Below are 18,290 nucleotides of genomic sequence, written 5' to 3' on the forward strand. Positions count from 1 at the left end.
ACACCAGCACCACCAACACCAGCAGCACCAACACCAGCAGCACCAACACCAGTAGCATCAACACCAGCAGCACCAGCTCCAGGAACACCAGCTTCAGTACCACCAGCATCAGTACCACCAGCATCAGTACCACCAGCTTCAGTACCACCAGCATCACCATCATCAACACTAGCATTACCAGCACCACCACCAGTAGTAACAGCACCATCAGCACTACCAGGACAACCATCAGCATATCACAGCACCAGTGCCAACAGCACTAGCACCAGCATCCACACCAACAGCACTAGCACCAAGACCCACACCACCAGCACCAAGATGAACATTCATACCAGGAACATCAGCATCAATACCACCATCAGCAGCACCAGCACCAGCAATACCAGCACCGGCACCTGCAGAATCAGCAGCACCAGCACCAGCACCAGCATCACCACCAGCATTGTCAGCAGCAGGAGCAGCAGCAGCAGCAGAAGCAGGAGCACCAGCACCAAAAGCAGTTGCAGGATCACCACCAGCAGCACCCCCAGCGTCATCATCAGGACTAACACAAAACAGCACAGGCAGCACCAGCATCAGCACGGAACCAGCAGCACCAACATCAACACCACCACACAAGCACAAGCAGCAGCACCAGCAATATAAACAGTGTGGACACCAACACCAGCAGCATAGGCACAGAAAAAGAAGCATCAACACCAGCAGAACCAGAAGCACAGGCAGAGAACTGGGGGCATCAGCACCAGCACCAGCAGCCATGCCAGCAGCATCAGCATCAGTAGCAGCACAAACTTTAGGACCATCATCAGCAACATCAACAGCACAGCAGCAGCAACACCAGCACCAAAAGCACCAACAGCACATATACCTGCATCAGCTCAAGTACCAGCAGCACCAGCAGCACCAGCAGTACCAGCTGCACCAGAAGAACCAATAGTACCAGCAGCACCAGCAGAACCAGTAGTACCAGCAGAACCACCAGCACCAGTAAAACCAGCTGCACCAGTAGAACCAGCACCACAGCAGCAGCACCAGCACCAGCAGTGTCAGTTGCAATAGTGCCTGCATCACCACCAGCAGTACCATCACCAGAGGCACCAGCAGCAGCACCAGCACCAGAGGCACTAGCACCAGAGGCACCAGCACCACAACCACCAGCAGCACCACCAGCAGATCTGACACCAGCAGCATCAACACCAGCAGCACCAACACTACCAGCATCAGCATCAGCACCACCAGCAGCACCCTCAGCAGCAGCACCAACACCAAAGTAACAGCACCTACAGCACTACTAGCACCACCACCACCATTAACAGCACCAGCACCAGCACCAATAGCACTAGCACCAGCACTAGCACTCATACCACCAGCACCAAGATCAACACCCATACCAGCAGCTCCAACATCAACACCTTCATCAGCAGCACCAGCACCAGCACCACCAGTGACGGCAGAATCAGTACAATAACCAGCAACACCAGCACCAGCACCACCAGTGACGGCAGAATCAGTACAATAACCAGCAGCACCAGCACTGCCACCAAAAGTACCAGCCCCAGTAGCAGCCCCAGACCCAGCAGCACCCTGAGACCCAGCAGCATCCCTTGACAGAGATCCAATCACAGCCCCAAACCCAGACCCACACCCATTCCCAGACCAGTTCCAGATCCAGACCTATTTCCAAACCCTGACCTAAACCCAGACCCATTCCCCAGACCCAGACCCAGCTCTGGCCTCAGACCCAGACCCAGCTCTGGTCCCAGACCCAGACCCAGGTCCAGCCCCAAACCCAGACCCAGGGCCAGCCCCAGATCCATACCCAGGGCCAGCCCCAGATCCATACCCAGACCCAGCTCTGGAAACGGAACCAAATCCAGCTTTGTCCTCAGACCCAGACCTGATTCCAAACCAAGAACCAGCCCAAGACCCAGAAACGGTCACAGACCTAGCAGCAGCAGCAGTAGCAGTACCAGAAACAGGAGTCACAGAAACAGCATCAGCCTCATCCCCAGCAGCAATAGCAGCAGACATAACCGAAGCAGCAATTGTAGCAACAGAATATATGAATAAATAACAATTTTACTCAACATTAAAAAATTAAGAAAAAAAAAGAGTTGAAAGGAACTAGGCAAGATTTTGAATTAAAATTTAAGTAAACCAACCAAACCAGCTAATCAAGACTCAGCCCTCCATCTCAGCAGGACCCACCTACCCCCCTCACACACTCACATGCAGCCTGCCACCCATCTGCACGCCCAACCACCAATTCATTCATACAGTCACCCAACTATCCGACCATCCACCCTCCCAGGCAGCCAAACAGCCACCCTCCCACCCATCCATGAATCCAGCCAGCCAGCCAGTCACCAACCCACCCATCCACCCACCTACCCATCCATCAATCCAACAATTCACCTGCCCACCCACTCCTCCAGCCACCCACCCTCCCATCCAACCACCCTTCCATCCAGACACTCACCCATCCACCTACCTATCCAGCCATCTATTGACTCACCCACCCATCCAGCCTACCAGGACCAATCCATCCACTCACCCATCCACCTATCTATCCACCTACCTATCCAGCCACGCATTCACTCATCCACCCATTCATCCACCACCCACCACTCCAGCCTACCAAGGCCCATACATCCAGCAACCTGCCCACCTAAATATCCAGCCTACCAGGACCCACCCTCCCACCCATCCAACAATCCAACCGGGATCCATCCAACCAGCCACCCAACTTCCCAACCAGCTACTCATCCATCCACCTACCTTTCCATCCATCCAACCACCCACCCTTCCATCCAGCTACCTGTTATGGGGGGATGTAAATTTAAGAATTAGAAAATGCCAAATATTGCTCGAAAGTAGAGACAAGGAACTGACTTGTGAAAATCAAGTAGTAAGTTTTACTTTATGCCGGCTTCGCCAATTTTCTAAGAACGAGAATTTTGTAAACTTTCGCAACAGTACACAGCAGAGACTAATCGCTCATGAATGCTGATTATTAGTAATGTTAGCCTCTTGAGAAAGTGACTCCACCCCTGACAGTTAATAACTAATAATAGTAATAATTGACAGGTTCTTACCGGTGCTTAACTCCTGGCTGGCACAACGGATTTAAGTTTGATACAAAAGGACTGGCCTAAGTACCAGTTATGAATAATGTAAGGAGATTGTGCAAACTACGAGTGGCAAACTAAAGTAAGCTTAATGTGGAGAAATAAAACACAATTCTAATTACATTAAGCTCAAAGAAAAGAACTAAATTTATTGATTACAATAAAATGTATATACCTTATATGAATCTCAAAAATGAATTCAAAAGGGGAATTCACGGTCACGGAGGGACTCATGAATCCAAATAACAAAGGAAATACACTCGCTCACTCATTCAAAGCTAATCAGACTTAAGTCTAGAAAAAAACGAACGGAAATACTGGTCAATGGAGGGAATGGAGCTGAAGCTACGATAGACTGGGCGTCTGCGTGATGAACACCAAGCGCTGCTATTCATTGGAAGCTCACTTCGCCGATCACCGTCTAGGTGGAGATCCAGGAAATCGCTGTACAACGGACATGCTGCTCTCTACGCTGGGCACAAAAAATGCTAGTCTCGAGGCGGTCCAAAGCTGACTAAATTCAAACTGGGAAAGGGGTGAGAAATGACCATGTTCACAGGAACTTCAGTGGTCAACAGAGAGAGGGCAAACGATATACACACACAGTAAAATCACCCAGTGAAAGCACTAGTGTCGTGCATAAGAATGGTCACTTATGAAACAGTGACAAATGTTCTGAAAACCATCCCGATCGAAGTCCATACGGTTGAACTGAGTGATGCCCACTGGGAATTTCACTAGAGTTCATGGTTTTCTCACCAAAGTACAGTGTCACAAATTTGTATAAATACACAATCGCGCGAATTCGTGACACCACCCACCCACCTACCAACACATCCTGCCTCCAAGAACCCACCCACACCAACCCAGTCTACCAGGATCCACCCACACCCAGTCACCCTACCAGGACCCACCCACACCCACCAAGAGTACCAGAACCCATGCACACCCACCAAGCCTAGCATGACCCACCCACATACACCCTGCCTACAAGGACTCACCCACACCCACCCAGTCCACAAGGGCCCACTCACACCCACCCTGTCTACCAGGGTCCACCAAGATTACCAGGACATACCCACCCATCCACTCACCCCTCCAGCCAACCAGTGACCCAACCACCCATCCATCAAGCCACTCATCCCCTCCATCAAGCCACTCACACACCCCATCCAGCCACCCCCCCCATCCTCCCACCCTCACAATGACCTACCAACCCTCTGACCTACCCAACCACCTACCAACCAACCCACTGACCCACAAAGACCTACCAACCCACCGACCCAACAACCCACCCATACAGCAACATAATCACTCACCTCCCCGCCATCCACACACACACATGGAGCCAAACACCTACCCACCGAGCCTGCACGCTGCCACCAAACCTACGTTAAATCCAAGCCAGCCAGCCATCCACTCACCCAATCACCTACTTTCCTTTTCTCCTTCCCTCCCTCCCAGTCAGCCAGACAACCAGCCAGCCAACCACCCACCAACATATCCAGACATTCATCTACCCACCCTTCCAGTAACCCACCCACTCATTCACCCAATCAACGAACCACCCACCCATTTAATCCAACCATCAATCCATCTAGCCAGCCAGCCAGCCACCCATCCATCTACCCATCCAGTTACCCACCAACCCACCAACAAACCCACCCAGCAACCTACGCATCCATCCATCCAGCCATATTACCACCCACCTATCAAGTCACCCATCCACCCATCCGGCCACCCACACAACCAGCCATCCACACATGAAGCCACCAACTCATGCAGCCACCCACCCATCCAGGCATCCACCCATCCACCCATTCAACCACCCACCCATTCAACCACCCACCCATTCAACCACCCACCCATTCAACCACCCACCCAACCACCTACCCATCCACCCATCAACCCACCTACCCACTCACCCATGCATCTAGACAGCAAGCCATCCAGCCAGCCAGCCACCCTCCCACCCACCCTCCCATCCAGCCAGCCAGCCACTCACCCATTCCTCCCTCCAGCTACCCACCCACCCAGCAACCCCCAGCAGTACCACCCAGAAGCCCACCCATCCACCAACCCATTCTTTTTATTCCAGCAACCCACTCACCCATCCGTCCAGCCAGCCACTGACCCACTCAACCATTCAATATATTACCATTATGCCAGGAATCGAATTCGGGACTCTCCGGTGAGAGCCAGGCAGCAATCCATTAGGCCACAACCAGGTAAAAGTTATCTCACATCGTCACAATCTTATAACCAATGTCCCTCCCCTCTCCCTCTCCCGTGGGCATGGCAAGGCTGAGATAAACCCCTGGCACTCGGGCAAGTAGATGCTTTTAATCTATCCCAAGCTCTTACAGCACGTCAGAATGAAGAGAGGAACCTGTTCTTTACACAGGAATAATCATCCAGTACATTACCACTTCACTGGATGATTTTTCCTGTGTAAAGGACAGGCTTCTCTCTCCACTCAACCAACCAGCAAACCAAAGATCCACACCCATCCAGCCAGCCAATAACACATCCAACCATTCAGCCAGCCACCAACACATTGAACCATTCAGCCAGCCACCAACACATTCAACTATTCAGCCAGCCACTGACCCATCCACCCATCTGGCCAGCCACTGACCCACTCACCCATCCAACCTCCAAATGACCCACCATCCCACAAACACACCAGATGACCTACCAATCCACTAACCCACCAAATGGCCTATCAACCCACTGACCCAACAACCCACCCATCAAACAAAACATTCACTTGCCCACCCATCCAGCTACCCACTAATCTATCCAGATTCCCACACACTCATCAAAACACCAACCCTTCCACCCAGCCTGCGGCCTAGGCACCCACCCACCTTCCCTCCTGGCAAGCCACCCACCCACCAATCCCCATCCCTCCCTCCCTTCTTCCCTCCCTCCCTCCCTGCCAAACTTCTTCCCTCCCACCCAAACAGCCAGCCATGTAACTGCCTAACCACCCTCCAACCAATTCATTCACCCATCCACCCACCTTTCCATAACCCACCCACCCATTCACCCAGACAGCAACAAACTTACCAATTTATCCATCCATCGATCCATCCATCCAGTTAGCCAGCCAGCCTGCCACCTATCCACCCACCCACCCATCCACCTACCACCCACCAACCTGTCCAGCCACCCATCTAGTCACCTACTCATCCAGCAACTCACTCTCCCACCTTACCATCCACCAATCCAGTGACTTATTTTCATCTAGCGACTCGCCTACCCACCCATCCACCATCCAGTGAATCACCAACTCACTTACCCATCCAGTGAATCACCGACTCACCCACCCATGCAGTGAATCACCCATCAACCAACCCATTCAGGAAACACACCTACCCACCAACACATCCAACAAATCACCCACCCACCAACCCATCCAGCAAATCACCCATCTAGACATTCAGGAACCCAGACACCTACCCATCTGGCCACCAAATCACCCATCCATCCTACCAAGGCCCACCAACATGAACCAAGCCTATCAGGACACCCACACCCACCCAGCTTACCAGAATGACCTTCATCCACCCATCAACCCAACTAGCTAATCACTCACCTACCAGCCTACAAATGCACACAGAAATACATCCACCTACCCACCCACACACCCACACATTCAGCCACCCACCCATCCATCAACCCACTCATCCTGCCATAAAGCAACTGTCCCACCCTCCCTCCCACCCATCCATCCAACTTTCCACACATCCTTCCAGTAACCCAATACCCATTAACTTGGACAGTGACCCATCCACCTATTTATCAATATATCCATCCAGCCAGTCTCCCATCCAGTCATGCACCCATCCAGCAGTCCATTTTCTCACCTAAGCACCCAACCATCCAGCGATTCACTCTCATCCAGCTACTAATATCCAGCACATTACAGCACCCACCCACTCACCCATCCAATAAAACACCCACCTACCAACCATCCAGCAACTGACACCCACCCATCCGGCCACCCAGTCACCCATTTATCCTTTCAAGACCCATCTCCACCAACCCAGTCTATCAGGACACCCACACCCACACACAATAAGCATACCAGAATGACCTTCACCCAGCCAACCACACACCCACCAACCTACCCATGCACACACACACACACACACACACACACACACACACACACACACACATACAAATCCAGCCACCCATCTACCCACCCACTCATCCAACCACCCACCCATCCATCCATCCACTCACTCTGTCACAAACACACCCACCCACCCAACCTCCCACCTATTCACCTACCTATCCAGCCATTCAATCACCCACCCACCAACCCAGTCCACTGGTACCCACCCAACTAAATATCCAGGATACCAGGGCCCACCTGTCCTACCAGGACCCATCTATCCATTCAACTAGGACCCATCCATTCCCCCACCTAGGAATCTAACTTAATGGGACCATACCCATTCAACCACCCAACCATTATGCCAACCAGAGCCCACCCACCTAACCAGGACCCACGCACCTTACCAGAACCCATATATCCAGCCACCCAGCAACCTACCCATCCAGCCTACCAGGACCCACCCAACCACCCACCCACCCACCTACCCATGAATCCAGCCTACCTGCACCTATCAAAGTAACCACCCAGTCAACCATCCAGCCATCCACCCACCCAACAATCAAGCCATCCACACACACACCCATCAAACCACCAACCCACCCACCATCCAGCCAGCATCCCACCCATCCATCCAGCTATCTTCACACCCACTTGCCCACCCATCCAGCCAGTCATCCTCACACCCACCTGCCCACCCATCCAGCCAGCCATCCTCACACCCACCTGCCCACCCAACCATCCATCCTTCCAGCCAGCCAGCCACCAAGTCACAAATTCATCCATCCATCCATCCGTCTATCAGCCAATGACCCATATTTCCACCCACACAGAAACCCTCACCCTCCCAAACCAACCCACCAAACCACCAACCCGCCAAACCACCAACCCACCAAACCACCAACCCACTGAACAACAAATTTACTCACCCACTAAGCAACAAACCCAGCCTACAACAAACCAATTGAGGAACTAAACCACCAACCCATCCAGCAACAAAACCACCCAGAAACAAACCTACCTAGCAACAAGCCCACCAACCCATCCAGCAACAAAACCACCCAGAAACAAACCTACCTAGCAACAGACCCACCCAGCAACAAGCCGACCCAGCTACAAACTCACCCACAAACCAACCAGCAACCCACCCAGCAACAAATCCACCCAGCAACAAATCTACCCATAACCCCACCAGCACCGCACCCAACAACCAACCCACCCAGCAACAAACCCACCCAGCAACAAACCCACCCAGCAACAAACCCACCCATAAACCCACCCAGCAACCCACCCAGGAACTCACCCATCCTCTCATCCAGTGCACTAATCACTCACACACCCTTCCACCCTACCACCCACCTATGCAACCTACCACCCACCAATCTAGCCTGCCACCCACCCATCTAGCCTCCAAGGACCAATCCACATTCCCCTAGCCAGCCAGGACCCCTCACACCCACCCACATTACCATTACCCACCATACCACTCACCTATCCAGCAAGCCATCCAGCCAAAAAACCAGAAACCTACCGACCATCCAGACACCCATCCAGCCACTCATTAACCCACCCACCCACCCACACTTGCACCAAGCCACCAAACCACCCATTGAGCCATCTACACACCCATCCACCTATTCAGCCATCCACAAATCCCCCTTCTGCCTCATCCACCCATTCAGCCACCAATCCATTCAATCAACTACTCATCCAGTCACTCAGCTGGCCAACCACTAATCCAGCCATCCGATCATCCATCGAGCCACTCACCCTACCATCCAGTACTGTAGCCACACACCCACCCAACCATCCAGCCACCCTCCCACCCATCCATTCAAATAACTAGCCATCCAGTAAGCTAGAAAGCCACCCAGACACCGATCCTCCCATCCACCAAGCTAGTCAGTCCCCCATCTATCCAGCCAGCCACCCACCCATCACCACATCCATTCATCCACCCACTCAGACACCCACCCACCCATCCACTTAGCAACCCACCAACCACCCAGGTCCCAGCCTACCCAGCAACTCATCCTCTCAGCAACCCACCCACCCAGCAACCCACCCACCCAGCAACCCATCCTCCCAGCATCCCACCAACCCAGCATCCCACCAACCCAGCAACCCACCACCCAGAAATCAGCCTTGCAGACCATCCACCCACCCAACAATCAGCCTTGCAGCCCACTCACCCATCCGGTCACCCACCCACCCACCCACACTACCTACCATCCATCCATCCATCCGTCCATCCATCCATCCATCCATCCAGCAACCTCCCCACCCAACAACCCACCCACCCAGCAACTCATCCACCCATCACCCAGCCTACCCAGCATTCTGCCCAGCAGTCCAACCATCCATCCTTCCAGCAACTCACTCATATACATACAGTGACAAACCGACCCACCCCTCCGCCAGCCACGCATCCAGGCAGCCATCCATCCAGCCTGCCAGCCACCTACCTACCAACCCTTCCACTCTCTAAGGACCCACCATCACCCACCCACCCTACCAGGAGCTATCCACACACCCCAGGCTACCAGGACCCATCCACACCCACCCAGCCTACCAGGACCCATCCACACCCTCCTAGCCTACCAGGACCCACCAAGATCACCAGGACCCACTCATCCACCTACCCTACTTTCTCACCCATCCAGCAAAACATCCACCCACCCATCCACCCAATCACCTACCAACCCAGCAACCCACCCAACTGACTAACCAACCCAAGCAACAAGCTCCGAATGCACCAACCCGAAAACCCACCCATCAAGCAACTCACTCACCAACCCAATGACCCACCCAACCAGCCACCCACACACCCACCCATCCAGTAACCCAGTCACCCACTCATCCAGCCAGCCAGCCACACAACCACCCACCCACCCACCAATCCAGCCAGCCAGCCACCCACCTACCAATCAGGCCAGCGACCAACCCACCCACCCATCCAGGCAGCCAGCCAGCCACGCACCTCCCATCCAGCCAACCAGATAGTCACCCATCCATTCATCCAGCCACTCAGCATCCCACCAATCCATCCATCAATCCATCCAACCATGCAATCACCCACTATCTCACCATCCAGCCTGGCAACCCACCCACCCAACAATCTGCCCAGTAGCCAATCCACCCACCCAACAATATAATACCCAGCTGTCAATTTACCCTCCAACCCATCCACCCAACCACTCACCTACCATCCCATCCAGCCAGCCAGCCAGTCACCCACTGATCCATCCACTCACCCACCAATCACATATCCAGCCACCCATCCATCCATCTACTCCAGTCACTCACCTGACCACCCCCCACCCCCCAACCCACCCATTCAGCCATGCAGCAACTCATCCAGCTATCCAGCCACCTAGTCACCCATCCACGTACCCATCAGCCCATCGATCCAGCCACCCACCAATCCATCCGTCATCCCATCCAAAAACCCACCACTCAGCTGCCCACCCACCCAGGAACCCACTCACCTACCAATGCACCCACCCAGCAATCTGCCCAGAAGCCAGTCCACCCACCCACTGAGCCACCCACCCACCAATCCTCCCGTCTGGTCACCTACCCACCCACCCATCCGGCAACCCACCCACTCACCCACCCTACTATCCATCCAGCCAGACAGTCACCATCCATCCAGCCAGCCACCCAGCCACACATTCATCCATCCACCCATCCACCCATCCATCCATTTAATCCACCTACCAACCCACCAATACACCCACCTACAAAGTAACCTACCCAACTAGCAACCCACCCTTGCACCAATCTGCCCAACATCCCACCAAGCAACCCACTCCTGTGCATCCATTAACCCACACATCACCCATCCAGCCAGCTACCCATCTGGCCAAACAGCCACCCATCTGCCTACCCATCCACCCTCCCCTGATGTGCCCACATTCACCCAGCCTATCAGAAGCCAGCCTACTAGGACCAACACACACACACACACACACACACACACACACACACACACACACACACACACACACACACACACACACACACACACACACACACACACACACACACCACTTACCAGATCCCACCCACATCCACACAGCTTACCAGGACCATCCACACCATTCCAGCCCACCAGAACTCACCGACAACCACCCAGCCTACCAGAACCCATCCACAACCAACCTGCCTACCAGAACCCACCCACAACCAACCAATGTTCCAGGGCCCACCCACAACCATCCAGCCTACCAGGACCCACCCACAACCATCCAGCCTACCAGGACCCACCCACAACCATCCAGCCTACCAGGGCCCACCCACAACCATCCAGCCTACCAGGACCCACCCACAACCACTAAGCCTAACAAGACCCACCCACAAACAACTAGCCTACCATAAGCCACTCATAACCAACCAGCCTACCAGGACCCACCTACAACCATCCAGCCTACCAGGACCCACTCACATCCACTAAGCCTAACACGACCCACCTACAACCACCCAGCCTACCACGACTCACCCACACCAACCAAGATTACTAAAACATCAAGATTACCAGGACCCACCCAATCACCCACACACGCACCCAGCCAACCAGGGACCCAACCACCCACTCTCCCACCCACCCAATGACCTACCAACCCACGAACCAACCCAATGATCTATCACTCCACCAACCCGCCCAACGACCTGCCAACCCAGCGACCCAACAACCCACCCATGAAGCAAAACATTCACTTACCTATCCAGCTACCAACCCACCTATCCAGCTACCCACACACTCATCAAAACAACCACCCTCCCACCCAGCCTGCAAGCCAAGCATCCACCCACCTTCCCTCCCAGCAAGCCACCTGCCCACCCAAACATCGAGCCACCCACCCACCCACCCACCAGCCAGCCAGCCTCCCACCTACGCATGCAGCCAGCCAGCAAGCCAGCCTCCCACCCATCCAGCCAACCAGCTTCACCAACCCACCCTCCCATCGAGCCAGCAACGAACCCACCAACCCAACCACCCACCAACCAAACCACCCACCAACCAAACCACCCACCAACTCAACCACCCACCAACCCATCCATCCATCCATCCATCCGTCTGTCAGCCACTGACCCACTGATTGAATTTTCCACCAACCCAGAAACCCACACAGCTACCCTAACCAACCCCCCACCCACCAACCAACCCAGCAACCATTCCACCCACCCACCCAGCAACAAACCCACCCACCAACCCACCCACCAACTAATCCACCCACCCACCCAGCAACAAACACACCCACCCACTCACCCAGCAATGCACCCATCCAGCAACTAACCCCCCCAGCAACCAAAGAAGCCTGCAGCAAACCCATCCAGAAGCCAACACAGCAACCCTCCCAACAACTCACCCAACCTTCCATCCAATGTGCCAATCACCCACACACCCTTCCAGCCTGCCACCCACCCATCAAACCTACCACCACCCATCCAGCCTGCCGGCCATCCATCTAGCCTCTAAGGACCCATCCACAATCCCCTAGTCAGCCAGGATCCAACCACACCCACCCACATTACCGTTACCCACCCACTCATTCACCTGTCCAGTGAGCCACCCAGCCTACAGCCCAGGGACCTACCAACTCAACCATTCAGCCACCCATCCAGTCAGTCACTCACCCATCAACCCACCCGCATGTGCATCAAGCCACCAAATCATGATTCGAGCTATTCACCCACCCACCCACCTATACATCCACCCACCCATCCACTTACTGCCTCATCCACCATTCAGCCACCAACCTATCCACCCAACTACTCATCCTGTCACTCAGCTGCCCAACCACCAAATCCAGCCATCCAATCATCCATCGAGCCACTCACCCTACCATCCAGCCATTCAGTCATACACCCATCCAAACATCCAGCCACCTTCCCATACATCCAACCATCCAGCCAAATAACTAGTGATCCAGCCAACCAGACAGCCAGCCAGCCATCCACTCACCCAATCACCTACCTTCCTTTTCTCCTTCCCTCCCTCCCAGTCAGCCAGACAACCAGCCAGCCAACCACCCACCAACATATCCAGACATTCATCTACCCATCCTTCCAGTAACCCACCCACTCATTCACTCAATCAAAGAACCACCCACCCATTTAATCCAACCATCAATCCATCTAGCCAGCCAGCCAGCCACTCATCCATCTACCCATCCAGTTACCCACCAACCCACCAACAAACCCACCCAGCAACCTATGCATCCATCCATCCAGCCATATTACCACCCACCTATCCAGTCACCCATTCATCCATCCAGCCACCCACACAACCAGCCATCCACACATGAAGCCACCAACTCATGCAGCCACCCACCCATCCAGGCACCCACCCATCCACCCATTCAACCACCCACCCATCCACCCATTCAACCACCCACCCAACCACCTACCCATCCACCCACCCATCCAGCCAGCCACCCATCCACCCATCAACCCACCTACCCACTCACCCATGCATCTAGACAGCAAGCCATCCAGCCAGCATGCCACCCTCCCACCCACCTTCCCATCCAGCCAGCCAGCCACTCACCCATCCCTCCTTCCAGCTACCCACCCACCCCAGCAACTCCCAGCAGTACCACCCAGAAGCCCACCCATCCACCAACCCATTCTTTTTATTCCATCAACCCACTCACCCATCCGTCCAGCCAGCCACTGACCCACTCAACCATCCAATATATTACCATTATGCCAGGAATCGAATTCGGGACTCTCCGGTGAGAGCCAGGCAGCAATCCATTAGGCCACAACCAGGTAAAAGTTATCTCACATCGTCACAATCTTATAACCAATGTCCCTCCCCCCTCCCTCTCCCGTGGGCATGGCAAGGCTGAGATAACCTCCTGGCACTCGGGCAAGTAGATGCTTTTAATCTATCCCAAGCTCTTACAGCACATCAGAATGAAGAGAGAAACCTGTTCTTTACACAGGAATAATCATCCAGTACATTACCACTTCACTGGATGATTTTTCCTGTGTAAAGGACAGGCTTCTCTCTCCACTCAACCAACCGGCAAACCAAAGATCCACACCCATCCAGCCAACCACTAACACATCCAACCATTCAGCCAGCCACCAACACATTCAACCATTCAGCCAGCCACCAACACATTCAACTATTCAGCCAGCCACTGACCATCCACCCATCTGGCCAGCCACTGACCCACTCACCCATCCAACCTCCAGATGACCTACCATCCCACAAACACACCAGATGACCTACCAATCCACTAATCCACCAAATGGCCTATCAACCCACTGACCCAACAACCCACCCATCAAACAAAACATTCACTTGCCCACCCATCCAGCTACCCACTAATCTATCCAGTTGCCCACACACTCATCAAAACACCACCCTTCCACCCAGCCAGCGGCCTAGGCACCCACCAACCTTCCCTCCCAGCAAGCCACCCACCCACCAATCCCCATCCCTCCCTCCCTTCTTCCCTCCCACCCAAACAGCCAGCCATGTAACTGCCTAACCACCCTCCAACCCATTCATTCACCCATCCACCCACCTTTCCATAACCCACCCACCCATTCACCCAGACAGCAACAAACTTACCAATTTATCCATCCATCGATCCATCCATCCAGCTAGCCAGCCAGCCTGCCACCCATTCACCCACCCACCCATCCACTTACCACCCACCAACCTGTCCAGCCACCCATCTAGCACCTACTCATCCAGCAACTCACTCTCCCACCTTACCATCCACCAATCCAATGACTTTTTTTTCATCTAGCGACTCGCCTATCCACCCACCCACCATCCAGTGAATCACCAACTCACTTACCCATCCAGTGAATCACCGACTCACCCACCCATGCAGTGAATCACCCATGAACCAACCCATTCAGGAAACACACCTACCCACCAACACATCGAACAAATCACCCACCCACCAACCCATCCAGCAGATCACCCACCCAGACATTCAGGAACCCATACACCTACCCATCTGGCCACCAAATCACCCATCCATCCTACCAAGGCCCACCCACATGAACCAAGCCTATCAGGACACCCACACCCACCCAGCTTACCAGAATGACCTTCATCCACCCATCAACCCACCCAGCTAATCACTCAGCCAGTCTCCCATCCAGTCATGCACCCATCCAGCAGTTCAATTTCTCACCTAAGCACCCAACCATCCAGCGATTCACTCTCATCCAGCTACTAATATCCAGCACATTACAGCACCCACCCACTCACCCATCCAATAAAACACCCACCTACCAACCATCCAGCAACTGACACCCACCCATCCGGCCACCCAGTCACCCATTTATCCTTTCAAGACCCATCTCCACCAACCCAGTCTATCAAGACACCCACACCCACACGCAATAAGCATACCAGAATAACCTTCACCCAGCCAACCACACACCCACCAACCTACCCATGCACACACACACACACACACACATACAAATCCAGCCACCCATCTACCCACCCACTCATCCAACCACCCACCCATCCATCCACCCACTCACTCTGTCACAAACACACCCACCCACCCAACCTCCCACCTATTCACCTACCTATCCAGCCATTCAATCACCCACCCACCAACCCAGTCCACTGGTACCCACCCAACTAACTATCCAGGATACCAGGGCCCACTTGTCCTACCAGGACCCATCTATCCATTTAACTAGGACCCATCCATTCCCCCACCTAGGAATCCAACTTAATGGGACCATACCCATTCAACCACCCAACCATTATGCCAACCAGAGCCCACCCACCTTACCAGGACCCACGCACCTTACCAGAACCCATATATCCAGCCACCCAGCAACCTACCCATCCAGCCTACCAGGACCCATCCAACCAGCCACCCACCTACCCATAAATCCAGCCTACCTGCATCTATCAAAGTAACCACCCAGTCAATCATCCAGCCATCCACCCACCCAACAATCAAGCCATCCACACACCCACCCATCAAACCACCTACCCACCCACCATCCAGCCAGCATCCCACCCATCCAGCCAGCCATCTTCACACCCACTTCCCCACCCATCCAGCCAGTTATCCTCACACCCACCTGCCCTCCCATCCAGCCATCTTTACACCCACCTGCCCACCCATCCAGCCAGCCATCCTCACACCCACCTGTCCACCCATCCATCCATCCACCCAGCCAGCCAGCCACCCAATCACAAATTCATCCATCCATCCATCCGTTTAACGGCCAATGACCCATATTTCCACCCACACAGAAACCCCCACCCCCCCAAACCAACCCACCAAACCACCAACCCACCAAACCACCAACCCACTGAGCAACAAATTCACTCACCCACCAAGCAACAAACCCAGCCTACAACAAACCAACTGAGGAACTAAACCACCAACCCACCCAGCAACAAAACAACCCAGAAACAAACCTACCCAGCAACAGACCCACCCAGCAACAAGCCCACCCAGCTACAAACTCACCCATAAACCAACCAGCAACCCAACCAGAAACAAATCCACCCAGCAACAAATCTACACATAACCCCACCAGCACCGCACCCAACAACCAACCTACCAAGCACCAAACCCACCCAGCAACAAACCCACCCAGCAACAAACCCACCCAGCAATAAACCCACCCAGCAACAAACCCACCCAGCAACAAACCCACCCAGCAACAAACCCACCCAGAAACCCACCCAGCAACCCACCCAGGAACTCGCCCATCCTCCCATCCAGTGCACCAATCACTCACACACCCTTCCACCCTACCACCCACCCATGCAACCTACCACTCACCAATCTAGCCTGCCACCCACCCATCTAGCCTCCAAGAACCAATCCACATTCCCCTAGCCAACCAGGACCCCTCACACCCACCCACATTACCATTACCCACCATACCACTCACCTATCCAGCAAGCCATCCAGCTAAAAAACCAGAAACCTACCGACCATCCAGACACCCATCCAGCCACTCATTAACCCACCCACCCACCCACACATGCACCAAGCCACCAAACCACCCATTGAGCCATCTACACACCCATCCACCTATTCAGCCATCCACAAATCCCCCTTCTGCCTCATCCACCCATTCAGCCACCAATCCATTCAATCAACTACTCATCCAGTCACTCAGCTGGCCAACCACTAATCCAGCCATCCGATCATCCATCGAGCCACTCACCCTACCATCCAGTACTGTAGCCACACACCCACCCAACCATCCAGCCACCCTCCCACCCATCCATTCAAATAACTAGCCATCCAGTAAGCTAGAAAGCCACCCAGACACCGATCCTCCCATCCACCAAGCTAGTCAGTCCCCCATCTATCCAGCCAGCCACCCACCCATCACCACATCCATTCATCCACCCACTCAGACACCCACCCACCCATCCACTTAGCAACCCACCAACCACCCAGGTCCCAGCCTACCCAGCAACTCATCCTCTCAGCAACCCACCCACCCAGCAACCCACCCACCCAGCAACCCATCCTCCCAGCATCCCACCAACCCAGCATCCCACCAACCCAGCAACCCAGAAATCAGCCTTGCAGACCATCCACCCACCCAACAATCAGCCTTGCAGCCCACTCACTCATCCGGTCACTAACCCACCCACCCACACTACCTACCATCCATCCATCCATCCATCCAGCAACCTCCCCACCCAACAACCCACCCACCCAGCAACTCATCCACCCATCACCCAGCCTACCCAGCATTCTGCCAAGCAGTCCAACCATCCATCCTTCCAGCAACTCACTCATATACACACAGTGACAAACCCACCCACCCCTCCAGCCAGCCATGCATCCAGGCAGCCATCCTTCCAGCCTGACAGCCACCTACCTACCAACCCTTCCACACTCTAAGGACCCACCATCACCCACCCACCCTACCAGGAGCTATCCACACACCCCAGGCTACCAGGACCCATCCACACCCACCCAGCCTACCAGGACCCATCCACACCCACCTAGCCTACCAGGACCCACCAAGATCACCAGGACCCACTCATCCACCTACCC

The 18,290-nt window shown here is 54.3% G+C and overlaps 1 protein-coding gene across 1 annotated transcript in view; it reads right to left on the bottom strand.

Annotated features, from left to right (window-relative positions):
• Window positions 1-1,619: 1,619 nt before the first annotated feature.
• The window catches only part of LOC145405889 (allatostatin-A receptor-like), a 105,930-nt gene continuing 89,259 nt past the window's right edge, over window positions 1,620-18,290 (bottom strand). The window contains exon 8 of the mRNA XM_080277145.1: window positions 1,620-1,897. Within this exon, the coding sequence (XP_080133271.1) occupies window positions 1,620-1,897 (278 nt within the window). The remainder of the gene's footprint in view (window positions 1,898-18,290) is intronic.

This window comes from Coenobita brevimanus, chromosome 68, assembly GCF_032717465.1.
Source record: "Coenobita brevimanus isolate Jiangsu-jjx chromosome 68, ASM3271746v2, whole genome shotgun sequence".
Taxonomy (NCBI): domain Eukaryota; kingdom Metazoa; phylum Arthropoda; class Malacostraca; order Decapoda; family Coenobitidae; genus Coenobita; species Coenobita brevimanus.